Source organism: Schistocerca americana, chromosome 1, assembly GCF_021461395.2.
Source record: "Schistocerca americana isolate TAMUIC-IGC-003095 chromosome 1, iqSchAmer2.1, whole genome shotgun sequence".
Lineage (NCBI taxonomy): Eukaryota > Metazoa > Arthropoda > Insecta > Orthoptera > Acrididae > Schistocerca > Schistocerca americana.
The window spans coordinates 429,037,784-429,065,297 of record NC_060119.1 but is presented as its reverse complement, the minus strand read 5'-3'; the positions used below and the strand labels follow the sequence as shown (position 1 = coordinate 429,065,297).

The 27,514-nt window shown below is 44.3% G+C and overlaps 1 protein-coding gene across 1 annotated transcript; it reads right to left on the bottom strand.

Annotated features, from left to right (window-relative positions):
- Positions 1–2,604: 2,604 nt before the first annotated feature.
- On the bottom strand, positions 2,605–23,217 carry LOC124602648 (adenylate cyclase, terminal-differentiation specific-like). Its single transcript, XM_047136336.1, has 5 exons — positions 23,103–23,217; positions 16,743–16,946; positions 14,000–14,281; positions 10,594–11,100; positions 2,605–2,819 (listed from the first exon to the last, which is right to left on the bottom strand). The coding sequence occupies exons 1-5, from the start codon at positions 23,115–23,117 to the stop codon at positions 2,754–2,756; spliced, it is 1,074 nt and encodes a 357-aa protein (XP_046992292.1). The 5' UTR covers positions 23,118–23,217; the 3' UTR covers positions 2,605–2,753.
- Positions 23,218–27,514: the final 4,297 nt, after the last annotated feature.

The window sequence follows — 27,514 nt, the reverse complement described above, 5'->3', positions numbered from 1 at the left end:
CACCATCGCACTGCGCATTGCATTCCATTGCGCTGTTCGAAATGGCTGTGTGATGGGTATGGTGAAAGTAAAAATGCGGCCGTGATTTTGTATTATCAAATGTCATACTTCTACTGTTGTAAAGCTGTTCCAAATCAATTCCTCTTCTCTCCTTTGGCATACTTTTTAAATTAATTCAGTAAGCTTATCCGCACTAGTCGAAAGATTCACTGTTTTTAGTTGAAACTGTCTACTGATTTGGGAACCAGAAAGTGAATTACATTTTCCCATGAGCTATCCCTCACTCAACGGACGGCTCAGGGCTATATTTAGAGTAAACCTCTTCTTTAGTCTAAACAAACTGAGCACATCGTTATAGCTACAGTCTTGGATCGCTTAGATTTCAAACAAGTAACTGTCTGTGTGCCGCTCATAATGTTAACAAAACCGCGTGGCAAGTGATGAGATTACTTTCCACTTTTGTGGCGAACAGTTAACTTTGATGATTACAAGTCAGAGCGAAATACCACTTTAATTGTAACTTGCCATAGAGGTCGCCTCTGACCTGCTCATAGTGCTGTTTGTGATAGGGACATTGTTATTATTATTATGCTTACTATCAGGAATATTACTGTGTTTGTGCGCGTGAACTTTTACTGAATATATTAATCAATTATAACTTAAAACTTCTATTTATAGTCATAGTTCCTGATCCCACTGAAGTAAACAGGAAGTAGGAACATTTCTTTCAATGAGTACAAGAAGAAAGTGGACTTGCAGAATGGATATTATGGTCAGTATATTCTCCATCACTTTCTGGCTGACCACAAAAGAGTTTTTAGTCTCTTTTAAAAAGACGGCGAATAAATATACAAGATTAGTTACCCACCAGCCACACCATTTGAATTAATACAAGTCTTGGTTGCAGTTTATTCTTTTATTCAACGCATTTCACATTCTTGGGGATTCTTGAAATTATCTTTTACAGCATTTTAAAAACCATTAAAAGTCTCTGTGCTAGACTGAAGCAAGCATAGAACCAAATGAACCCACAGCGACGTTGTCAGGCCTGCTGGTGCCACTTTATTAAGGTCTCTGCTGATTCATCTGATTCGACACGTGCTTCAGTCTAGCAAAGAGGCGTTTTATGGTTTTCAAAATGTTGTTAGGTCTCTGCGGGTTCACTGAACTCGACGCATTCTTCAGTCCAACACAAAGCCATTTTACGGTTTTTAAAATGTTGTAAAAAGAAAATTTTGAAATAATCTGAAGATACCCCAGAAGGACGAAACGTGTTGTTGGCAAAAGAATAATTTGTAGCCAAGACTGTTTTTAACCAGACCCACCTGTTAATCTAGTCTGAATCCATAATGAATCCAGTATGGGCCGAATTCCTCTCGTTGCTAAATAATTTGATTCACCTAACCATAATTTATAAAATAATGGTAATTCCTGAACCTTCTTTACTTCTAGTCCGTTGTCAGTTATATTGCTACTAATTTCATTGTAGCCATCATCGGCGTTTGTAGTTATCTCTACGTCCTTCCCTGAATGATGTGGTTTGAGCTGCTTGTCATCCCTGTGACTTTACATATATTCCTTTCGTTTCTTGTATAACTGCTGATGTCTGAAAGAACTAAAAATATTTTAATCTTTAGCTGTACCAGCGAGTACTGCACATTGAATTTCGTTCAAAACATCCTATCATGCCCAAAGTTATTTATACCTATTATTATTTCCCATGGACTGTACTGTGTTTCTTGTTACACTACTGTCACTACTATTGTCGTTTGTTAGTTTTCATAGCCTATAACTTACTCCGTCAGATTAAGCTGTATCTTATCTCACTTCCCTTGATTACAAGATCAAATGAGACTGGAAAACGAAAGAACATAAAAGAACTGAAAATTTTCGGGATATCTTGATACACAGGTGGAGTTAGTCATGAACCAAATTGTTCGAAATAGGTGTACGGCGTTTAGAGATTAGCGATGTTTTACACTAACAGTTGTTCATGATGCTATGTCGTTTTATTTTGTGTGTTCCGTAGATGGTTGTCTGTAAGTGGCACTCCTTGCAGCTATCTCTGGATGGCTAAGCGTTAGTTACGAATGTTCAAATGTGTGTGAATTCCTGAGGGACCAAAGTGCTGAGGTCATCGGTCCCTAGACTTACACACCACTTAAACTAACTTATGCTAAGAACAACACACATACCCATGTCCGAGCGAGGACTCGAACCTCAAGCGGGAGCATTATTTACGAGTAAAAATAGAATATTATTGTCATTGTGTTCTTTTCTGGTATATTTAACTCTTGCTTTTACCCCAAACCGTAAGTGTTGCTAGTATTTTACTGCAATTTGGTGACATCCTTCCCAGTTGAAATTGTTCTTTATTCATGATGTTTGTCTCTGATCTAAACCGGTCGCACATTCAATACTAATTTAAGCGCCAGCCCACGATGCTATATAATGTCTTTGCTAATGTTCTGTTCATCACTGTATCGCATGTAACCCATGTATTGTCTTATTTCGTTATCTCGAAATCCCTTTAAGCAGTATATGTCTTGTTGGGAAGATTAGATGAGTAATGAAGAGAGAGAAACCAAAGAAAAAAATCGTGAATATGCTTTCGAAGCAAAATTTATTTACATGCGTGGTAAAATGCTATATACAAGCTGAGCGTTTGGCAGTATAGTTTTTTCTGTGGCGGGGTCGTCGTCATCATGGTGCTAGCCGTTTCCGCTGTCTTCGTCATCACCTTCTCCGAGTCCTCAATAAGCACGCTGCAGGTTGTGGTCTCCGCGGATCGTGTATCCATAGCCAAAGCCGTCTCCTTCCTGTAATCACAGACACCCAGCAGTCAGTCAGCAGAACTCCCATTCCACTTCACTCTGGCCAATGTATTGTGCTTCAGTATGGTCGATGTGTCTTACGTCGTAGCGTCGTTGGAAAAAAAAATGTAACATTTTAAGATGAGTTACATAGCGCCTCTTTAACCTCCTGGCTCTAAAAGAAACGAGTAACATATAAACAGGAAACTGAAGCCCGGTAGCGTGTGGTTTGGACGCGTCGTGATGTAGACCGAGCACAAGCTGGCACAACAAGTTCGTTGATAGTGTCGATGTGTATATTTCATTCTTTACGTAACTAAGAAGAATTTAGCGCAAATTTTCAAAAAAGAACTTACGTTACGTGTGGTTCAAATGGCTCTGAGCACTATGGGACTTAACTTCTGAGGTCATCAGTCCCCTAGAACTTAGAACTAGTTAAACCTAACTAACCTAAGGACATCACACACATCCATGCCCGAGGCAGGATTGGAACCTGCGACCGTAGCAGTCGCGCGGTTTCAGACTGCAGCGCCGTTACGTGTGCCTCATCAATAAAATTATTACCACGCGTGTTCATAGATGCTTCTGAGAGCAGAAGGTATGACAAATTAGCGGTGCACGGAAACGGATTCTCGATGCTGAAAGACTACAGGGAAGTAAACTCAGTTGTCTGTCATGTAAGGCAGTGGTTCCCAACCCAGGCATAATTACGCCCTGAGAAATAAAATGTAATTTTCTGAGGGGTAAAAACAAAAGGCGTCAATTACGTTTTGATCATGAATGTAAATTATTTTTAAAAGATCATAACTATTATCAATATTTCGTAAGGCTGTAGCACTGATTACGTAAGTTATCAATAATTATATTCTATTTATTTCAACTACTAGCATTAACGCTAGACAAATTGCGATGGAAATTACAGCCAGTGAAACTAGTGAATGATCTTCCTCACAAAGTCCAACCATTTCGTATTTAGCACCATGCTTCTACGACAGTAAAGTTGAGAGACGTGTGTCACATATGCTTAAGTATTTCGTGAAATATCTTCTCCGAGTTGTCGGTAGTTCCCAAATAAACCAGAAACTGCTTCATTATTCACTTCCCACCAATAAACGAAATGATTAACAGCACGACATAATAGTTACTATCTAATGGCTACTAAACTTCTGTAGAGCCTACACAGTATTATTATTACTATTACTGTTATTATGATTATCATTATCATTAGTGTGTGTGAAATCTTATGAGACTTAACTGCCAAGGTTATCAGTCCCTAAGCTTACACACTACGTAACCTAAATTATCCTAAGGACAAACACACACACCCATGCCCGAGGGAGGACTCGAACCTCCGCCGGGACCAGCCGCACAGGCCATGACTGCAGCGCCTTAAGCTGCTCGGCTAATCCCGTGCGGCTATCATTATCATTAGTGGGAGTGATCAGACACAAAGCATTGGCAAACTGAAGTCTTCCAATTTCTGACAGTTCAACTTAAGGAGTCCAGGAATCGTGTGGTTTTCAAGCAGGAGACCTAAGTGTACTGCACATCGTTTAATTTGGTTTATTTTAAGTGGTAGCGCGGGGCGCGGGTGAAACAAGTGTTGCTAGGGAGAAGAGAGGTGAAGAAACCGCATGTTTTGTAAATCACGAAAATCCGCCGGTTTATCGACTCACACACGAATAGACCCCACCTCCAGGTAGACCTGAGAGTTTAGACACGACGGGCGATGCATGTCCGTCAGTGGAAAACGACGAGCCCGAGGTGGGCGGGACAGATCCCTCAGAAATACCCGCGGTGCTGGGACGCCGCAGAAATCCGCTCGTGTGTCGTCACCTGTTCGATAACGCGACAAGCGGAGTAGCCGCGCCGCAGCGTAACGCGACCAGCGGGTCGCGGGATCGAGTGTCGTCGCTTCCCACAGCCTCGTTCCGTTCGCCGATTTCCGAGGCACCGTTAACTCCCGCCAGTGACGCAACCTAGCGGGTTCACATTTCACGCGGCCCAGTGACCAGTGATTTGCATAGTGTCAAGTAGTCGGCAGCTATCAATGCATACAGAGACAAAACAGCTCGAATTCCGGACAGCTTTTGATCGCCCCGTGTGCACCCATCCTCTGAACATTTTTTACCTTCTGGCTTGAGCAAATCGAATGTAGCCAATGAAACTCCAACGGAAGCTGCGGAGAGGTCACCCTGATTTTCCGCAAATGCCAGACTGGTTTCTTCAGCAAAGTCGAAGCCACATCCCTTAAACATTCAGAACGACCTGAGCTAGCGATCATACTTTGATCACTTCGACATCGACGAGACTATAATATCTAATTTTCCTTCACTCCGTGCCACGATGATTCCTCTATTAAAGTCAAGGTCCATTTCCCCGTCTGCAGCTCAAAAGATATTCTCTTTCCACTGCCTAGGTAAAAAAGAAAAAAAGGAAGGAAGGAAGACAAGACCTTAACTTTCCGCAGAGGTCTTCAAATACTGATTGGGGAAGGAAATCAGCCGCGGCCTTTCGAAGAAACCACCCCAGCATATTTCTTAAGGGGGGACGTTGATGAAATTGACCTAAAATGTCAATTTTCGATTTATTTTTTATTTGTTAGTACAACTCATGGACAATAAGTTCTCAAAGTTTCAATGTTGATATCGCATCCGAAGTGCCTGAAAATTAATTAAAAGAGTGACGCTGCCTCCCTGCCACGCCGCCGGCCGAAGTGGCCGTGCGGTTAAAGGCCCTGCAGTCTGGAACCGCAAGACCGCTACGGTCGCAGGTTCGAATCCTGCCTCGGGCATGGATGTTTGTGATGTCCTTAGGTTAGTTAGGTTTAACTAGTTCTAAGTTCTAGGGGACTAATGACTCAGCAGTTGAGTCCCATAGTGCTCAGAGCCATTTGAACCATTTTGAACCTGCCACGCCCACGTTCTGAAGCAGCACTTCAATACCAGCTCAGTGAACAATGATTCTGTTTATTACTTTCAACCAAACGCGTGTGGGATACATCTAGAAGGCCGTGATACATACTCTTTGGTTTTATAGATCATCTTTGGCCGATCCTGCACTTCTCAAAAAGTGTGTTCACAGCAAAACCCAAAATCCAAATGAGTCTCTAAATTCACTGATATGGAAGCGATGTCCTAAAAACACATTTGCATCTGCTACAGTTGTCAGAATTGCAACTTATGGGCCGGCCGAAGTGGCCGCGCGGTTCTGGCGCTGCAGTCTGGAACCGCGAGACCGCTACGGTCGCAGGTTCGAATCCTGCCTCGGGCATGGATGTGTGTGATGTCCTTAGGTTAGTTAGGTTTAACTAGTTCTAAGTTCTAGGGGACTAATGACCTCTGCAGTTGAGTCCCATAGTGCTCAGAGCCATTTGAACCATTTTTTGCAACTTATGATGCAGTTGCTGTGCTGGGAACGTCGGGAGGATGAAAGTATTAGAAAGAATGGGCTTCAAGATAGGAAATTTTACTCAAGACATCCTGAGAAAAATAGATTTATAGCGCGTCTCTGCAGCTGAAAAGTCAGTTGAAGACCTGGTAAAGGAAAGACGACAGACAAGAAGAAACCAAAAAGAAACCTTGAAGGAAAAGACGACCCAGAGTACAAATGTGATGCCTTCTGAATAAGTGATGTAAGGAAAAAAAATTAGGTTGAACATTAAATTGCGTTTCCTGAAATGTTTGTTTTTTAAAGTTTATGTGCCTTTTCCTCAGATTCTATGAATGCTAGAATTATGAAATTTTGTACACATATTTCGGTAAACCTAATAAACGTTGGCTCAAGGGCAAATTTTGAAGTTCTTATTGCAAGCTGAGATATGGGGCAAAGTGCCTGGAATTTTGCATGAATTTAAAACTGTACTTGTGGAATTATAATTAAAAAATTATGAAAATTCTCCGGTTTGAACTATTCGAAAACCTCATGAGAGGAGCTTACAACATATGAAGAGATGAAACAGAGAAATTTTTGTAGAAATCTCTTGTATACTTTATGAGAAAAAGGAACCTACAATATTTTTTGAAAACAAATTTCATAAAAAAAAGTTGAATGTACATAATCCAAGATTTTTATATGTAAATGTGTTACTTTCATGTAAAGCGTTGTACAAAAGTTCATTGCCATATCTCCAAGACTGTGGATTTGGTTCATTTTTGAAATAGTGTGTGTTTCTCATCAACGTTCCCCCTTAGGCAGTTTAGGGAAATCGTTTGGAAACTAAACGAAATCGCGGAAAGACTGCACCTTTGTGGCCGGACAGGGGGGGGGGAGGGGGGGTTAAACTGTCGTCCTTCTCACTGTCAAAAGTTGTGTGTACGTGAGAAGGCAGGCAACAGGGAGACGTGCAGGAACATTGCACCATTGATGCGCCAGCTAACAGCATTAAATGAAGAGTATTTAGCTATGATTTTCGTGCTAGAGTAACTATAGTGAGGGTACCTTCCCACTGTAGTGTTCATTAAGGACAGTATAGAGCGAACAGGATAAATATCACGTTAACAGGCAGAAGCGATAGTTTTCCGAACCTCGGTTTTTGTCTATGGAGAGCCAAAAGGAGAAACAGAGGCCAACATGGCGCTCTCCTCAGCACCGCCAGTTACCAGTATAGACAATGGCTGGAGGGTGTGCGTGAGACAATGACAGTGACAGCACACTATCGACAATCCAAAGTATGCTCGACCACTTTCTGTAAAACGTTAAGTCCGCCCATAGGTACTGGCGGACCCAGCAGCACCGATCGACCGCCGTGTTATGCTCCGCCAATGGTGCCGCTGGATGCTGTATGGAGGGGCGTGGAGTCATCTCACCACTTTCCAAGCGGTGTCAGTTTTGGCGACCTGAAGCCGCTGGCCTCAGTTGGCATCACGGGACTGAGAGCACTCCGTTCCACTCCTCCCATCACGAAAAAAGTCGCTGGCAGTACCGGGAATCGAACACGGGTCCTCCGTGTGGGAGTCAGCCGCGCTGACCACTCTCCTTTTTCTATACAGAATAACTCATAAAGCCGCCTCCTTATCTGAACCCCACCACAGAAAACTTTCATCCGCGATATGTGACGTCCAAATCCTATAGTATCAAATTTATACAGATGGTAAGTGATCCTAGAGCGAAAAGGCAAACAATGCTCGGAAATAAAATTTCCAGCAATACAATCTCTTAAGCGAACAGTGCGTGTGAGGTAAGTGTTTCTAAACTGCTTACATTTCCGTTGCTGACGCAACATTGGAAAACATTACACAGTCATTTGTGGTGTTTCCACGGCTAACATCATCACGGAATTATCCTCCAAATACATAAATCTAGTATATCTCTGGCGCTCTAAAACGTCGTTGGATGACGTTTCTAGACATGGGTTCCCGTTCAAAATATTATGTACTACTCCCCTCTACAAGTTCGAGAAGTTTGTAAAGGGATTTCCCGAACACCCTCTATAGAAGAGGGCTCAAATAGAGAGTTTTTTGAAGAAATGAAAAAGACACGAAAGTACTGTAATGAACTGGACAAATAAAAACAACAATTAAATATAAAAGTAGAGAAAAACTCTTAAAATGTATTAGTAGACTTATAGGAGGTAGCTATTTTCAAAAGTCAGCTTTGATTACAGTTGAAATTCGTATAAGTCATTCTAAATAATACACAGTCAAACAGAACATTATGTGGATAATGTGAAAGTCGGATAAAAGAGATTAAAACTTTCGGAACATGATATTACTAAAAGATAGCTACAGCTAAACCATCAGATTAACTATAAATGGAAGAAAATTAATAGACAGGACACGGAAAGAAACGGTATCTCTCGAAAAACCTTATCAATAAATGAAGTATGTGGTAACTAAACTCGAAAGAAGAACAGTTTACATGAAACCAAATATTGACGAAGATAAATTTATTATATATTGCAGAGAATACTGATTTTGGTAGGCTTTCAGAGACGAACAGATTATCTGCGAGTCCTCCTTCGATGCTTTTTCCGAGTGAGTTGAAGCAGTGGTTACAACACTGGACTCGCATTCGGGAGGACGACGGTTCAAACCCACGTTCGGCCACCCTGATTTAGATTTTCCGTGATTTCCCTAGATCGCTTCAGGCAAATGCCGGGATGGCTCCTTTCAAAGGGCAGGGCTGAATTCCTTCCCCATCCTTCCCTAATCCGAGATTGTGCTCCGTCTCTAATGACCTCGTTGTCGACAGGACGTTAAACGGTAATCCACCAATCGATGCTTTTAACTGCTAGGAATAAATAAATATTACTCTTCCTCCAGTGTGCTAAAAGCTTTTATCGTTGCACCACTTTGGTGGCTCCCGTATCAACGTCATTAATAGTTTACTCAAGCTGATTCTCATTTAGTCTCACGAGGCTGAATACAGCTTGTTCCAGAGACTGACACCACAGATAGTCACTGTAATTCGATCCTGGTACCTTCAAAAATGCATCCTACGCTACCCACTAACCAAGCATCTTTTAGAAACAGCAAGTTATTATACTCGTATAATTCACTGTTTCGTAATTGCAGCCGGATAATGAAGTTATTACCCAAGTCATTTACGTGCGACATACTATAACTAACACTGTACTCAGATGTCTGCCTTTCGTGCAGGATTCAATATCCGACCAAGCAATAGCCTGCAACAAGCTAGACCGTATCTTCTCCAAACACATTAGAGATCCTTCTACGATATAGGTCTAGCATAAGACAAACATAGGTAAAGCGTTTTTTCTCCACAGTCGCAGAGTTGCTACTGAGGTAAAAATTTCTTCTATTTTGCAGGTCCTCTGCTAAGCCTCTGTTCCCATACTGCACATAGTTTTAATATGTCGCGTGTGAAGAACACAGCGAGTACTACGCGAAATGATATAAAAATTCGATCTCAATAGTTAAGCTAGAAACCTTGCCGTGTCTGTGCAGTGGGTATCTACATCCACATCCACGCTCTGAAAACCATTTTGAAGATACTTATAAATACCGCACTATAATTAGTCTAATCTTGTATTCATGGTCCCTCCGCGAGGCATACACAGGGTGTCCAAAGAGGAATGGTCAATACTCAGGGATACGACAGGGACAGATATTAGAAGCAAAAACGTCTAGTAAACATGCGGTCTAAAATGCATACCTTAATAGCTGTGAGCATTTCTTCATCTTCGATACCATGAAACAAATCTCTTCTACTTCAACCTCTTTCGTTTCTTTATTTTGAGAGCTGGTAGTTCGGACAAAAACAAGAAAAAACCGTCTAGCAAAGATGGGGTCTAAAGAGAATACTTTAAGAGCTATGAACACTTGTTCATCTTCGGTACTGTTCCATCGAACAAATTTTTGTTAGACAGGCAACCTGCAACTGAATCTGTGCACCATGAACTGGGTTAGCCGTTTAGTAATATAGATACAACAAGCAGAAGATACGCGCACTAACAGAATCTACGTAAACCTCCACACGCCCTACTGGTCTGCAAGCCAGGAATCTGATAATGGTTAAACCTCGGATGACGAGCCGAATCTCGGGTGATCATCCGAGTGGTGGCTTCGTCTTGTCGCAACGTTTCGATGGGTATCTTCAGGCCCCTGAAGATGATGGTCTCATTGAAACGTTGCGATAAGACGAAGCCACCACTCGGATGATCACTCGAGAAGCCGAGAAAGCATGCAATCAGAAGCTGACGCTTTGTCATCCTGAACGAAAGTTATGGTGTTTGTCCGGAAAAGGCCGGTTCCCTCACCTCTAGGGCTCTTGAGTTTACAGATGGACTATAGTAGGAGGAGGGGGAGGGGGTACTTACAAAGTTGACAGAGTACTCCTGCCCAGGCAGCAGTCCCTGCGGCTGCAGGGAGCGGAACTCGGGCCTCGAAGCGTCGTACGCCGCCCCCTGCTGTTGGTAATCCTGCTGCTGCTGCTGTTGGTACTCCTGTTGCTGCTGCTGCTGCTGCACTAGGTTGGCACGGGCCGCAGAGTAGGGCGTGGGGAGTGGATAAGGGCCCGGGCGGAAGTCGGCCCTGGAGGCCGCCGATGACACGGCCTGCGCCTGCGACGGCTGCTGGCGGTACTGGTACTCGGTAGAGACCCCCTGGTAGGAGGTCCGCTGCGGCTGGCGGTACTGGTACTCGGTGGCCAGCGGCTGGTAGCTGGAGGCCTGCTGCTGCAGCTGCTGCTGCTGCTGCTGGCGGAAGCGGTAGTCAGCCACGAGCGCCTGGTAGGAGGGTGTCTGCAGCGCGCGCCCCAAGCCGGACGGCCTCATCGGCTGCGGGCCGGCCGGAGCTGCGAACTCGCCGCGGCCGTCGCTCACCACCTGTTAGCATCATAGTAGTCGCCGTTCACCCGCACAGCTTCACGGCATCGCTCCAGTTCGTAACGTGACACAATCGACAGATGTAAACGTAATTTCCGGAGTACCCCAAGGGACTGTTATAGGGCCGTTACTGCTTACAAGATCTAGTGGATAATGTTGGATGAGTCATGGTGTTATTTGCGGACGACGTTGTTGCCTGTAAGAAGGTTAAAAATTGAATTTCGTATGGCATTATTGGCTGGGAAATCCTACGAGGTGGGTTCAGCTGCCTAGACGGAAAGGGTATTCTTCCTCAGTGCACGTTGTCTCTTCCTTCGTGATTATGTCTGAGCTGAATCGCATATGAACGTGTGGGATTGGATACGTGTTTAGTGTAGTGTGGTTGCTGTTATATGATTATGACGACGATGAAAAGGGTGAGGGTGAAGCCCAGTGCTGGAACATTCTCTACTACTCTCAAACTGCACCAAGAGAGCTGCAGAGCTCAACGTTACCATCCGACGGACGGATCACCACTAACAGCGTCATTGCATGATATACAGAGAAGAGGTTTGGAATTTAAGCCAGGGCATTGGTGCAAAGACTGGTGATAAGGATCCTTACGCCACCACCTTTCTTTCCCTTGCACGTCAAATACAGGCAGTGAAAAATTCGTCCACCAACAGGATTCGAACTGGCTTACCTCCAACTTGAGTGCCATCTTTCATGTGTGCGTTTCGACCTCGACTGCGGAGGAAGGTTGCAGCGCCAGAAGACTGTAGCGGAATGCAGAGGCTCCACAATTAGCGACTACAAACGTAAATAAATGTAAAGTACTGCCCGTAAGTAGGCAAAGAGATGTACCACTGTTTGGTTGCGCTGTTGGCGACAAAACACTGGAAACACTAACTACCGTAACGTACCCACGACTAATCACCCGAAACAACGTAAAATGGAATGACCAGAGAAAACAAACAGCAGAAAGCAGATGGCACTTAGAGATTCGTTCGCAGCGTCTTCAGGACCTTCATCAAGGAAAGAAGTAGCTCCTTCACCCGGCTCTTCACCATTGTTCATCAGTCTGGGACACTTATTAAGTAGGAGTAATACAAAAGCTAGAGAGGATCCGACGAAAAGAGGCGCATTTCGTCAGGGAATCTCTAAATTGGTGCGAGAGCATTACGGATGTCCCCAACAAACTCCAGCTGCAGACGCTATAAGGCGGGTGTTGTGCATCACGGAAAGTTCTGCTGGTGAAATTTCGAGAACCTGCCCTGCAAGAAGAGTCGGGCAATATGTTACTTCCTCCCACGTACGTCCCGAAAAATGATCACGACAAGAAATCTGTAAGAATTGTAACGAATACGGAAATTCACCGACAATCATTCTTCTCACGCGTCATTCGCTAACGGAACAGCAAAGGCGGGAAAAGATAGTGGTATAACAATTATCCTCCGCTACACAGTTCCAGGTGAATTGCAAAGTGTAGATGTAGACGTTAATGCATATCGAAAGTGCTGTAAGTTACGCATTTCGCGACGTTGAAATTTAGTAATACCCTTCTTCAGTTTTCTATTGGACTTCAGCGTCTCATGACCACAGAACTTGATAACCAAGTGTTCGAAACCAGAGGGTAGACTTTCCTAAACTGAGTACTTCAAGAGAAGGAAGGTCTTTTATCGTCGTAAACAAATTAATGAAGTACGACATAATCACAGTGAAAGGTTCAGCGATCCAGTGTACTGAAACAGAATTTGTAGCATCTATCTTAGGATTTTTTATTTTATTTGATTACTGGTTTCGATTGTGTAGAGCTAAGGATGCCCCGTCCACCAGATTGGAAAAAAGTGTCTGAAATTCTACCATCTTGTTGTAATATGGGATGGCTGCCATGTAAGTTCTCGAGTAGTATGAGTTCAGGAATGGGCAGATCCAGGGTTAGTATGGCAATATGGGGCTACAACAAAGAAGTCTCAATTTCGACTCTGAAGATCAAACATTAAAACATATGCTTCAGTGTCGACTCTATCCAAACAACTACGCGGAAGACGGCACTGCTAGAAGTGCCCAAGTTTTCATCAAATTCTACATAATGTAATATTTGTTAATTGTGTAAATGTGTACAACAATGACTATTTTCGATCAGTTACGATCGTCTTCACAGCGGCTGCATATGAACGGTGAACGGTGTATGCAACAGGCGACTCCCGTTGGCCTCAGCTCTTCAGTTGCCCGTCCTTGAGCTGCAAGCGCACTAGGCCGACTTTTGCCCTTGCAGGACAATTTAATTTATCACAGCTCAGCAAATTTCTACGAAATATTTATAAATTATATACACAATATTTCCTCGTGAATCGATCTAACTATTAACGGAAACTGTATCAAAATCGCTACAGTCGTTCCTGAGATAAGCTTTTGCATACAGGCAGAACACAAGGTGGTGGATTCTAGTTTAGTAATATGTACATGTTCTTCCCCCATATGCTGCTTAAGAGTGGAAGGGTCGAGAAATGGTGTGAAGGTGAAACCTCCTGGCTGATTAAAACTGTGTGCTGGAGGGAGACGTGAAGACATGACCTTTGCCTTTCGACGGAAAGTACTCTACCAACCGAGCGACTCACACCCCCTCCTCACAGCTCTGCTTCCGCCACTCCCTAATCTCCTAGCTTCCTACCTGCACGAAATTCTCCTGTGAAACATGTGGCACTAGCACTCCTAGGAGAAAGGACGTCGCGGAGATAGGCTTTGCATAGCCTGGAGGCTCAGTATCGGAGTGTGCGCTGATACGAAACTTCCTGACAGACAGTTTTAATCTGCCAATATGTTTCACATCAGTGCACTCTCCGATGCCGGGTGAAAAAAATCATTCAGTCTGAAAAAAGAAAGTGTGAACTGCAGAGTAGTGATGTAGACATGTTACCTGGTAGTCAGCCTGCTGCTGGCGGGCGGCCTGCTGCTGGAAGTCTGGGCGGCCCCTCACAGGTGGCTGGAAGCTGGTCCTGGCTGCCACCACGGAGTCGTCCTGCAGCTGCTGCAGCTGCTGTTGCAGCTGCTGCTGCTGCAGCTGCTGCTGCTGCTGCTGGGGGAAGGCCTGGGCCTGGGCTCGCGCCTGGAAGTCTGCGCGGGACGGCTGCGGGGGCAGCGGCGACAGACGCGCCGACGCCGCCTCCACCTGCGAAAGGCGGGCCGACGCCGCCTCCACCTGCCACGGCACGGACGCTCACTCACTCTCGAGCCATCCAGCAACCACCGTAATACACAGCCGTGTACTACCCTGTTACACACTTCGTATCGGGAAAAATTAGATTTATGTTAAATGGTCTGTGCATTTCGAGACCATTAGAGATGTAAATAGTTAGGATTGGACGAGAATGAGGAATTTCTGGGCCGAAATTTAAGAATAGCTCACGCATTCAGCTTAGAAAATCTAAATAGCATTGAAGTAGCTCTCAACCCGAAAGTATCCAGTTCGAGTAGTAGTAGTGGTATTGGGACACTGGATTCATATTTGATATGAGCAGCCGACATTGTAATTCTGTCAGAGACAGCAAAGGATCTGGAAGAGCAGCTGAAAGGAATGGACAGTGTCTTGAAAGGAGGACGTAAGATGAACGTCAACAAAAGCAAAACGAGGATAATGGAATGTAGTCGAATTAAATCGGGTGATGCCGAGGGTATTAGATCAGGAAATGAGACGCTTGAAGCAGTAAATGAATTTTGCTATTTGGGGAACAAAATAACTGATGATGGTCGAAGTAGAGAGGATATAAAATGTAGACTGGCAATGGCAAGGAAAGCGTTTCTGAAGAAGAGAAATTTGTTAAAATCGAGTATAGATTTAAGTGTCAGAAAGTCGTTTCTGAAACTATTTGTATGGAGTGTGGCCATGTATGGAAGTGAAACGCGGACGATAAATAGTTTGGACAAGAAGAGAATAGAAGCTTTCGAAATGTGGTGCTACAGAAGAATGCTGAAGATTAGATGGGTAGATCACATAACCAATGAGGAGGTATTGAATAGAATTAGGGAGAAGAGAAATTTGTGGCACACCTTGACTAGAAGAAGGGATCTGTTGGTAGGACATGTTCTGAGGCATCGAGGGTTCACCAATTCAGCATTGGAGGGCAGCGTGGGGGGTAAAAATCGTAGAGGGAGACCAAGAGATGAATACACTAAGCAGATTCATAAGGATGTAGGTTGCAGTAGGTATTGGGAGATGAAGAAACGTGCACAGGATAGAGTAGCATGGAGAGTTGCACCAAACCATTCTCGGGACTGAAGACCATAACATCAACAACAACGAGCAGCGATGGTCATTTACTGAGTTTTCTGATGTCTCGTCAGTACGAGAGACTGGCATTGTCATAGACTTCCCAGTCCGCCATCAACAATGGAGCATGAGTCTGTCAATGCTGACCAGTCAGAAAAACTACTAAACGACATCATCCGAAGATCCTGAGATGAACTCCAAGAGGAAGCATGTTCATAGGCGTCCGCAAGTTGGAGGGTGACGAGCGGGTGGGGAGGGGCATTTACCCCTCCATTAATCTATCTTCATTCTAATTATATCATTCTCGCGCATTTCTACCAATGATTGTCTGGCATTCTACTAAATGGCAGATGTAGCATCGCCGAGTGCCATGGGAAATATTGTAGTTTTTAAAATTTAATTCTGATTTTGCGCTTTGAGGGGTAATAATTTGGCATTTTTTTCAGATTTTTTTTTACAATTTTTTTTTCCTGTACAACTGGATTTTCTCAATGATTTTTTTCTGTTTAGGATTTTTAATTTTTGGTGAGTTGCTAACATTATTAACTTATTGCCTTTTGACTTCTGCCTCGGGATTTTCGGCCAACGGTTGTTTAACGATTTTCCTGACGTTTCGGCAGCACAAGTGGGTAGTACTGACGGAGGTTCACGTTCCATTTCTGGTGGTGCATGAAAAAAATTTTTTTGGTTTGTAGCGCGTTGAATGCTATGTGTTTAATCTTAAGAAGGGTGCAATTTTAGACTGTTGAATCAAAAGGGTGGCGTTCACATTCATACATATGAATAATATTAAAATGTTTATATATAACATTGAAATACGGGTACCATTTCGGTATTAGAGTCATTTACCTAAAAACATTGAATGGATACCAGTCAGTCGTTTGAGATACAACAAATTTCTTGTAATTCCCCTCAAATTTACCTTTTATTTAGCTATTCGTTCTCAAACTCACTGTATCACTTATATGAAAAACGACCATTTTGGAATCTTGCCCCCTCTTGGACAAATTGCTGGGGACACCCACGAACACGCTACTTTTGTTTGTTGTAAGAATTAATTGCAAGTTTCTTGAGGGAGAACGTTAAATCCCAGTGTACGTATTTGTGTTGTTACTGACTGTCCAGCTGGATGCAATTACTTAGAAACATGAGATTTCGACAGAGTCCGTTGCCGTCATCTTCAGCTAATACTCGTTAAATGGCCGTCTTTGCTGTATCGCGCCTTGAGTATAAGCAGAGACGCGATGACTGGAAGACGCTCATTTTACGGGTTTCGCCTGAAGATAACGGCAACGTACGCTGTCGAAACGTCGTACTTCGTTAACGACTGTACCCGGTGGGACGCCCGAGAACAGTTGATTTGCCGCGAAGAAATAAGATGACCGTGTTGTACCTGTTGGTGTGCGGCGTCGAGGGCAGTGGCTGTAAGCGGCTGCGGCGATGTTCCAGGCAGTAGGACGACCAGGCGGCTGGCGGGGGCGGCCACGGGAGCAGCGGGTCCCGCCGGGAAGGGCAGCAGCAGCTGGTAGCTGGGCAGCAGCGCGCCCGCACCGGCCGCCGTCTGCCACGCGCAGCACCACACCGCCAGCGTCAGCACCTGCGGCGCAACAGCAGCCCGCTTTACAGCTGCACACCTGTACCTGCTGTGCGACCTCTCCTCACGTCACTCAGCTAGGATGACGTCACCACGACGCTAAAGCTTCGTTCAGTTTACCATAGCCTTTATAGAAAGTCGGTTCATACCCAGGGCTAAATAGCAATTTATTCAATTGCCCACAGGTAATGAGACGTTCTAGGGCATGAAGGCAGTCCTAATATAACCAGCCGTCTACGGTTGCTGTTAACTTCCCTGGAAGCGTACAGTATGTCTACATCTACATTTATACTCCGCAAGCCACCCAAAGGTGTGTGGCGGAGGGCACTTTACGTGTCACTGTCATTACCTCCCTTTCCTGTTCCAGTCGCGTATGGTTCGCGTGAAGAACGACTGCCGGAAAGCCTCCGTGCGCGCTCGGATCGCTCGAATTTTACATTCGCGATCTCCTCGGGAGGTATAAGTAGGGGGAAGCAATATATTCGATACCTCATCCAGAAACGCACCCTCTCGAAACCTGGACAGCAAGCTACACCGGAACTACTCTTGCAGAGTCTGCCACTTGAGTTTGCTAAACATCTCCGTAACGCTATCACGCTTACCAAATAACCCTGTGACGAAACGCGCCGCTCTTCTTTGGATCTTCTCCATCTCCTCTGTCAACCCGACCTGGTACGGATCCCACACTGGTGAGCAATATTCAAGTATAGGTAGAACGAGTGTTTTGTAAGCCACCTCCTTTGTTGATGGACTACATTTTCTAAGCACTCTCCCAATGAATCTCATCCTGCCATCCGTCTTACCAACAATTAATTTTATATGAACATTCCACTTCAAATCGTTCCGTACGCATACTCCCAGATATTTTACAGAAGTAACTGCTACCAGTGTTTGTTCCGCTATCATATAATCATACAATAAAGGATCCTTCTTTCTACGTATTCGAAATACATTACATTTGTAGATGTTAAGGGTCAGTTGCCACTCCCTGCACCAAGTGCCTATCCGCTGCAGATCTTCCTGCATTTCGCTGCGATTTTCTAATGCTGCAACTTTTCTGTATACTTCAGCATCATCCGCGAAAAGCCGCATGGAACTTCCAACACTATCTACTTGGTCATTTATTTATATTGTGAAAAGCAATGGTCCCATAACACTCCCCTGTGGCACGCCAGAGGTTACTTTAACATCTGTAGACGTCTCTCCATTGAGAACAACATGCTGTGTTCTGTTTGCTAAAAACTCTTCAATCCAGCCACACAGCTGGTCTGATATTCCGTAGGCTCTTACTTTGTTTATCAGGCGACAGTGCGGAACTGTATCGAACGTCTTCCGGAAGTCAAGGAAAATGACATCTACCTGGGAGCCCGTATCTAATATTTTCTGGGTCTCATGAACAAATAAAGCGAGTTGGGTCTCAGACGATTGCTGTTTCCGGAATCCATGTTGATTCCTACACAGTAGATTCTGGGTTTCCAGAAATGACATGATACGCGAGCAAAAAACATGTTCTAAAATTCTACAACAGATCGATGTCAGAGATATAGGCCTATAGTTTTGCGCATCTGCTCGACGACCCTTCTTGAAAACTGTAACTACCTGTACTCTTTTCCAATCATTTGGAACCTTCCGTTCCTCTAGTGACTTGCGGTACACGGCTGTTAGAAGGGGGGCAAGTTCTTTCGCGTACTCTGTGTAGAATCGAATTGGTATCCCGCCAGGTCCAGTGCACTTTCCTCTGTTGAGTGATTTCAGATGTTTTTCTATTCCTTGGACATTTATTTCGATGTCAGCCGTTTTTTTTGTTCGTGCGAGGATATAGAGAAAGAACTGCAGTGCGGTCTTCCTCTGTGAAATAGCTTTGGAAAAAGGTGTTCAGTATTTGAGCTTTACGAGTGTCATCCTCTGTTTCAATGCCATTATCATCCCAGAGTGTCTGGATATGCTGTTTCGATCCACTTACTGATTTATCTTATGCAATCGAATCACGACTGAGCAATGCAAATCACTTTTCCAGCTACGTACACTCCTGGAAATTGAAATAAGAACACCGTGAATTCATTGTCCCAGGAAGGGGAAACTTTATTGACACATTCCTGGGGTCAGATACATCACATGATCACACTGACAGAACCACAGGCACATAGACACAGGCAACAGAGCATGCACAATGTCGGCACTAGTACAGTGCATATCCACCTTTCGCAGTAATGCAGGCTGCTATTCTCCCATGGAGACGATCGTAGAGATGCTGGATGTAGTCCTGTGGAACGGCTTGCCATGCCATTTCCTCCTGGCGCCTCAGTTGGACCAGCGTTCGTGCTGGACGTGCAGACCGCGTGAGACGACGCTTCATCCAGTCCCAAACATGCTCAATGGGGGACAGATCCGGAGATCTTGCTGGCCAGGGTAGTTGACTTACACCTTCTAGAGCACGTTGGGTGGCACGGGATACATGCGGACGTGCATTGTCCTGTTGGAACAGCAAGTTCCCTTGCCGGTCTAGGAATGGTAGAACGATGGGTTCGATGACGGTTTGGATGTACCGTGCACTATTCAGTGTCCCCTCGACGATCACCAGTGGTGTACGGCCAGTGTAGGAGATCGCTCCCCACACCATGATGCCGGGTGTTGGCCCTGTGTGCCTCGGTCGTATGCAGTCCTGATTGTGGCGCTCACCTGCACGGCGCCAAACACGCATACGACCATCATTGGCACCAAGGCAGAAGCGACTCTCATCGCTGAAGACGACACGTCTCCATTCGTCCCTCCATTCACGCCTGTCGCGACACCACTGGAGGCGGGCTGCACGATGTTGGGGCGTGAGCGGAAGACGGCCTAACGGTGTGCGGGACCGTAGCCCAGCTTCATGGAGACGGTTGCGAATGGTCCTCGCCGATACCCCAGGAGCAACAGTGTCCCTAATTTGCTGGGAAGTGGCGGTGCGGTCCCCTACGGCACTGCGTAGGATCCTACGGTCTTGGCGTGCATCCGTGCGTCACTGCGGTCCGGTCCCAGGTCGACGGGCACGTGCACCTTCCGCCGACCACTGGCGACAACATCGATGTACTGTGGAGACCTCACGCCCCACGTGTTGAGCAATTCGGCGGTACGTCCACCCGGCCTCCCGCATGCCCACTATACGCCCTCGCTCAAAGTCCGTCAGCTGCACATACGGTTCACGTCCACGCTGTCGCGGCATGCTACCAGTGTTAAAGACTACGATGGAGCTCCGTATGCCACGGCAAACTGGCTGACACTGACGGCGGCGGTGCACAAATGCTGCGCAGCTAGCGCCATTCGACGGCCAACACCGCGGTTCCTGGTGTGTCCGCTGTGCCGTGCGTGTTATCATTGCTTGTACAGCCCTCTCGCAGTGTCCGGAGCAAGTATGGTGGGTCTGACACACCGGTGTCAATGTGTTCTTTTTTCCATTTCCAGCAGTGTATTTAGTCTGGCTTTCAATTAGGCATTCTACATCTACACTTACATATATATACCGCAAGCTACCACAGGGCGCATTGCATAGACTACTGTATACTACTGATAGTAATTCTCTTTCCAGTTCCACTTGCAAATAAAACAAGGGAAAACTGAGTCTGTGTGCTTCCGAACGAGCCACGATTTCTTTTGTTTCGCGGCCCTTGCGCGGGAAGCATGTTGGTGGCAGTAGAATCGTTCTGCAGTCTGTCGCATATATTGATTCTCTAGAGTTGCCCAGTTTCTTCCATCCAGGGACTCCTATTTGAGTTCACGGATCATGTCCATAATACTCGCTTACTGACCGGACCTATCGGTAAGAAATCTAGAAGTGAAGCCTCTGAATTTTCTTTAATCCGACCTGGTGGGGATCCCAAACATTCGAGCACCGCTTGAGAATGGGTCGCAAAAGTGTCTCCTTTATTGAGGAGCTAGACTTTCGTAGAATTCTCCCAATAAAGCGAAGTCGACCTTCGTCTCCCCTACAACTGAACTCTTGTCCTCGTTGCATTTCATGCCACTTTGCAACTTTAGACCTAGATATTTACTCGGTCTGACTGTCTCAGTGGCGTACTTTGTTCCCACTTCTAACAATTAAATCCCATAATGTTTCGATTAATATAACAATGTGAAAGACATTTCAACGAATCAAGTCAAATCTGCCACTACAACTCACTGAAAAGCATTTTATGAATATCACTGACACCCCTTACACAGAAACTCCGGTCTGAAAATCGCCAACTCAGTCATAGAGGCGCAACAACTGATGGGTTAGACGAAATGGAACGAAATAAATTATTATTAAGGGAAATAAACTCCTGCTGACGCCGCGATCACGATTACCTTTAAGCATAACTGCAGTTTTAGCTAAAGGACTTTTTTTTAATAATATCATTTTTTCTGGAAGATTCGGCTCTTGCCAACTTTGAGCACAAAAAAATGGTTCAAATAGCTCTGAACACTATGGGACTTAACATCTGAGGTCATCAGTCTCCTAGAACTAAGAACTACTTAACCTAACTAACCTAAGGACATCACACATATCCATGCCCGAGGCAGGATTCGAACCTGCGACCGTAGCGGTCGCGCGGTTCCAGACTGAAGCGCCTAGAACCGCTCGGCCACACCGGCCGGCCAACTTTGAACACAAACGCAAAACTTCATAGAGAAATATCATTGTCAATATATCCGAATCATATGCCACACCAAAACATATAGTTTCGAGATACGTTTCGTCATACGCTGAAGCAGAACTTTCTTCCCGAAGTTATAAATTGGCGTCCGAAAATGGCAAAAGCTGAAATTCTAGCATGAATCTTTAAGCTGTCCAGATCGAATTATTTGAAAATATATCGATCGCAATTTGAAGGAACCGTCGAATCATCCATGTCGAACGCTAAATCTGGAAGACTAGATAGGAGTTTGAGCCCCACTGGTTCTAAATACAGTCCGGTGCATTAACCAATGCATCGTCTCTCTGGGTCCTGTGTTTTCGTGTCTGACTGGTCTGGAAACAGAACAAGAATTAACGTCAAGAAATCCTTGACATCCTATTTCTTTCAGTAAACTAGTTTTTAAAATAAAAAAATTTGTAACTGCAATTTGGCTACTAGGACTTACAGCCAGGTTACAAGCGTTGAAGATTCAAACAGTCTTTTCTCCCACCATCCTCCTATCTCTCTCCCTCTCTCTGCCTCCCCCCCCCCGCTTCCCGCGTTGTTTGTGCTATTTTTTCCATCAGGCTTCTGAATGGTAAAATACGGCCCACCGCAAATTCCTCTCCTGTGCCAACTTCCTCATCTCACACTAGCAATTGCACCCAACATCCACAATTATTTGTTGTATACACCCGAATCTATGCTTTCCCATGTAGTTTTTACCCTCTACAGTTCACTTTACTACTGCGGAAATCATTCCCTGATGTCGTAACACATACGTGTCCTAGCATCCTGTCCTCACTTCTTGAAATGTTTGCCATATGTTGCTCTCATTCACCGATCCTGTAGAAAAATCTCCTCACTTTATTTCTTGCCAGTCCATCCGATTTTTCGACATCCTTCTACAGCACCACATCTCTAATGCTTCGATTCTCTTCTTCTACTGATGTCTTCCATGTACTCATTTCACATTGACGATACATTTATTTAGAGAAAAGGGTCATTGTACCGTCAGCAGAATACATTGATCTTGCACTAGGCAATTGTAAAGAAAGTACAGTACAGATAAATTATGCTATTGATATGACTGGTTTCGACCGAACTAGGTCATTTCTATACCTGCAATAAGCAGAGTAACGCAACTGTCACAAGTATCAGCGTAAAGTAACCGAAATATGCTTCTTACGTTTATTCTAGTTTCCATATTTTAGATCTCGAGATGAGGTAATGTTCTGGATTCTGGTTAGAGACTTTATCTCTTTTATTTTCTGTTTCCAAGCACTGTACACACACACACACATACACACACACACACACACACATAGCTAACCATTTCTATCATTTGATTCTTATACTACAGAGAGCACAAAAAGCTTACAAGTTCAATCTACGAGAGAGTCGAACACGCACCATCCGTTTTACGACGAAACTACTTAGACGTCACTCAAGCCCGTGCCTCTTGTGCCTGGATGGCGGAGTGGCGAGCAGAGGTAGAAGCAGAGGAAACTCTGCTGGTACTCACCAGAGATAGAGCCATCACTGCTTGTCCAGTGGGCAGGAATCGAATGGTGCCCTGACCAGTGGCCGGCACCTTCTTATAGACGCCTGCCGGCGGGTGTCGGGTTGCGGTAAGGTGATCCGCGGCAAGGCGATCGGGCGCCGAGACGCTCTGGCGGGCGCGCTGGGCCCCGTTTCGGCTGTCTGGCCCCTCTGCGGCCTTCAGACGGCGCGATTTCGGCACCGGTCAGCGGTGCAACGGGGGCGTGGCCGGGAATCGCTGTGCAACAGGGAGGCCGCGCCACTACTGTGCGTCAATCTCTGCCACTAGGCATGTGAAGGAAGGAAGATTCTCAAGCGGTACCTATACGCAATCAAGTTATTATTAGCATGTACGAGTATGTGCTTATACACTGAAGAGCCAAAGAAACTGGTACACCTGCCTAATACCGTGTAGGACCACCGCGATCACACACAAGTGCCGCAACACGACGTAGACAAATGTCTGAAGCAGTACTAGAGGGAACTGACACCGTGAATCCTGCAGGTCTGTCTACAAGTCCGTTAGAGTACGAGGGGGTGGATATCTCTTGTGAACAGCACGTTGCAAGCCATCCCACGTATGCTCAATAACGTTCATGTCTGGGTTGTTTGATGGCCAGCGAAAGAGTTTAAACTCAGGAGTGTTGCTGGAGCCACTCTGCAGCAATTCTGGACGTGTGGGGTGTCGCATTGTCCTGCTGGAATTGCCCAAGTCCATCGAAACGCACAATGGACATGAATGGATCGAGGCGATCAGACAGGGTGCTGAAGTACATGCCACCTGTCAGTGTCGTATCAAGCGCACAAGCCTCACACCATTACAGAGCCTCCACCGTCTATAACAGTCCCCTCCTGACATTAAGGATCCATGGATTCACGACGTTGTCTCCATACCCGTACACATCCATCCTGCTCGATAAAATTTGAAACCAGACTCGTACGAGCAGGCAACAGGTTTCCTGTCACCAACAGCCCAATGTAGGTATTGACGGGCCCATGCGAGGCATAAAACTTTGTGTCATATAGTCATCAAGGGTACACGAGTGAGTTCAAAATGGTTCAAATGGCTCTGAGCACCATGGGACTCTGAGGTCATCAGTCCCCTAGAACTTAGAACTACTTAAACCTAACTAACCTAAGGACATCACACACATCCATGCCTGAGGCAGGATTCGAACCTGCGACCGTAGTGGTCACGCGGTTCCAGACTGAAGCCCCTAGAACCGCTCGGCCACACCGGCCGGCCTACACGAGTGGGTTTTCGGTTCCGAAAGCCCATATCGATGACGTTTCGTCGAACGGTTCGCACGCTGACACTTGTTGATGGCCCAGCACTGAAATCTGCAGCAGTTTGCGGAGGGGTTACACTTCTGTCACGTTGAACGATTCTCTTCAGTCGTCGTTGGTCCCGTTCTTGCGGGATCTTTTTCCGGCCGCAGCGATGTCGGAGATTTGATGTTTTACCGGATTCCTGACACTGACAGTACACTTGTGAAATGGTCGTACGGGAATATCTCCATTTCATCGCTACCTCGGAGATGCTGTGTCTAATCCCTCGTGCGCCGACTATAACCCCTCTTCTGAACTCACTTAAATCTTGATAACCTGCCATTGTAGCAGCAATTACCGATCTAACAACTGCACCAGACACTTGTTGTCTAATATAGGCGTAACCGATCGCAGCGCCGTTTCTGCCTGTTTACATATCTCTGTATTTGAATACGCATGCCTGTACCATGCTTCTTTGGCGCTTTAGTGTATATATAATCGCATGTTTTTTTGGTTAGATGTGTAGTATTTACTTGTGATATAAGGTCTTAAATGCTATTTTTCAATTACGATCTACTTTTGTTTTATCATATATGTGTATAACTGCTACAATAAGATAAGGGACCCTGATATCGTCGCCGCTCCTAATTTCGTCCCCCTGTGAATTTTCGGGTTCTACAGTTGATAATAAGTAGTAAACTGCGCGTACATGCATGACCTTTGTCCATTGTACTGTTGCGAGTGTTTTTTGTGTGGAGCATGCGTATCGTGCGTATACGAAGGAATTCTATTTCTTCGTGCTGAGGTGAGTTAGTCTAGCAGTCAAATTAACAGCCTGCTGTTCCTAATGTGAGCACTGATTTTTCTGTTGGAGTTTCGGTTGTGTAATCGCATAGTCAACGGTTTCTTCAATGTTGCTGGAGCGACAAATATAATAAACCTGGGGATGTTCGTAATTTCGTCCTGATTTTATTTGCTATTTATAAAGATTACTTTCCTTTTTTGCTAAGGGAAAACGCAAAGGGAGAGTTGTGGATTCGTTGCACGAAATGATTATTTTGTTATCACGTAATGTGTTGTTTATCTACATAGAGAGCAGATCCATACGATATACATTTTTGGAAAAAAATTTGCGTTCGTTCATGATATTCAAGTGAGTCGTGGTAGTGAAACTGCCTGACAATGTTAGAAAGGAAAAATACATTTAAATTAATAGTACTTTAGAGAATTTTTGTGGGAGACGAAACTACGAATACTTTCTTTATATTTCTGTTTTTGTAGTGTTAAGTTTATGTCATATTTAAATGGTACTTACCTTCAAGTGGAGCATAAATTCAGGGATAGTATATATAAGAATTTGTATTTTTTTCCGTAACCTTTCAGGACTGATACAAGTCCTAACGAACTAAGATGACGAAATTTGGACCCCCTAACTCATAGATTTATCTGTCAGAGCTGTGGTATTTTATTAAATTTGAATTTTTGATTAAAATCAATTTCTATCGTATGTAAGGTTCGGAACTATATTTTGTTCTGAGTTCTATCACCTTCAAGGATTTCGTCGGGATTAACATATTTTTATTTCTAAGTTCTGTTTGTTCATTTAAAACATTAGTTGGATTTTTTGACAAATATGTGCAGATTTCTATTTCTTCTAAGATGTTCATATATTTTTCTTTTTCTGTTTCGTGAAGAATAGATAGATTAGTCCTTATGTCTAATGTAGTGTCCATTTTGTCGAAGATGTATTCTAAATGTGCAGAGATTGTTTCGCTTTTCCTTATATGTTTTTTGTATCTTGCAGTGAATTTTTGCCCTATTTATCGGTGCAGACATCTTACAGTCACTATATTTAATTTTATATCAGATACCTATAATCATACAATAACTGCATTACCCTATCTAATATGTCCAGCATCTTCGTTGCACCTTTGCATAACCTAAATGTTTCTCCATCTCCCTCTCCAGCTCAGCCATACCGCTGTGGAACAAATTACTCTGCGTCTTATCCGAAACCACTCTACATTAAAGAGGAGATTAAAGCTTTGTTTTTAGCCTCCGGCGTACCTTCTCCCCCGGCATATTCCAACTTTTTCTTTCTATCCAACAGAAGACCAGTATCTCCGTTCCACTGTACACTATCTGTGCTTTTCTCATCCCTTTCTAGTTTCCTCTCTCTCCATCTCTCCAGCTAACCTTACTTAATTATTTCACGCTCTTCGTACGATCAGTCAGCTTCTTCTCTTCAGTGATTCCTTGAATACTGCTGGCATTCCTTTCTGTTAGATGCCACTACTTACGTCCGACAAGAAAGTAATGAGGCAACAGCTTAATGTTAACAAGAATAAAATTTCTTAAATGCTATATTGTCATTACCATAAATATTGTTATTATTGTTGTATATTGTCCATGTACATTACAAATTATAATATTTACTTAGTAAGAAAGTCTGGTTAGTTGTAAGAGAAGGCCTTAATCGTACTAGGTGAAATAAATGCATAAACAAAATAAATAAACAAAATAATTTACGTTGAGACATTTCACAATAAGCAACAATGTGTCATCAAAGTAACACCCAGTGCAATTACACAGTTAGGTGAGGAAATATTCTATTTTTTACATTGTCTATGCAAAATTATAGCTTTATTCTTTCGTTATTTTTCAGCGATGCATTTTCACTTTTTTTCAGTGATATGCAAAAAGCAGAATGTATAGCATAAAAAACGATATTTTCTTAACATTGGAGAGAGAACTGATGATGAGCAAGGGTATGTATATTCAGTTAATAGGCGAGAGTATGTAAACGGTAGTGGTGTATAATGGTGGTGCTCAACGAAAGAGATATGATAATATGTTGAAAGGGTGAAAGAGGCCGTTTCATGCCACGGATATTAATTACAAAATTTTACCAGGGATTCTGTGAAGGAGAGGAAAATGCCAGTCTTCCAATTTAATTAGGGTACTTCGACAATTTGGATATACAGTAACACAGGTAAGTGCAGCAAATATTGTCCGCCCCCGCTAGCTGAGTGGTCAGCGCGACAGAATGTCAATCCTAAGGGCCCGGGTTCGATTCCCGGCTGGGTCGGAGATTTTCTCCGTTCACTGACTGGGTATTGTATTGTC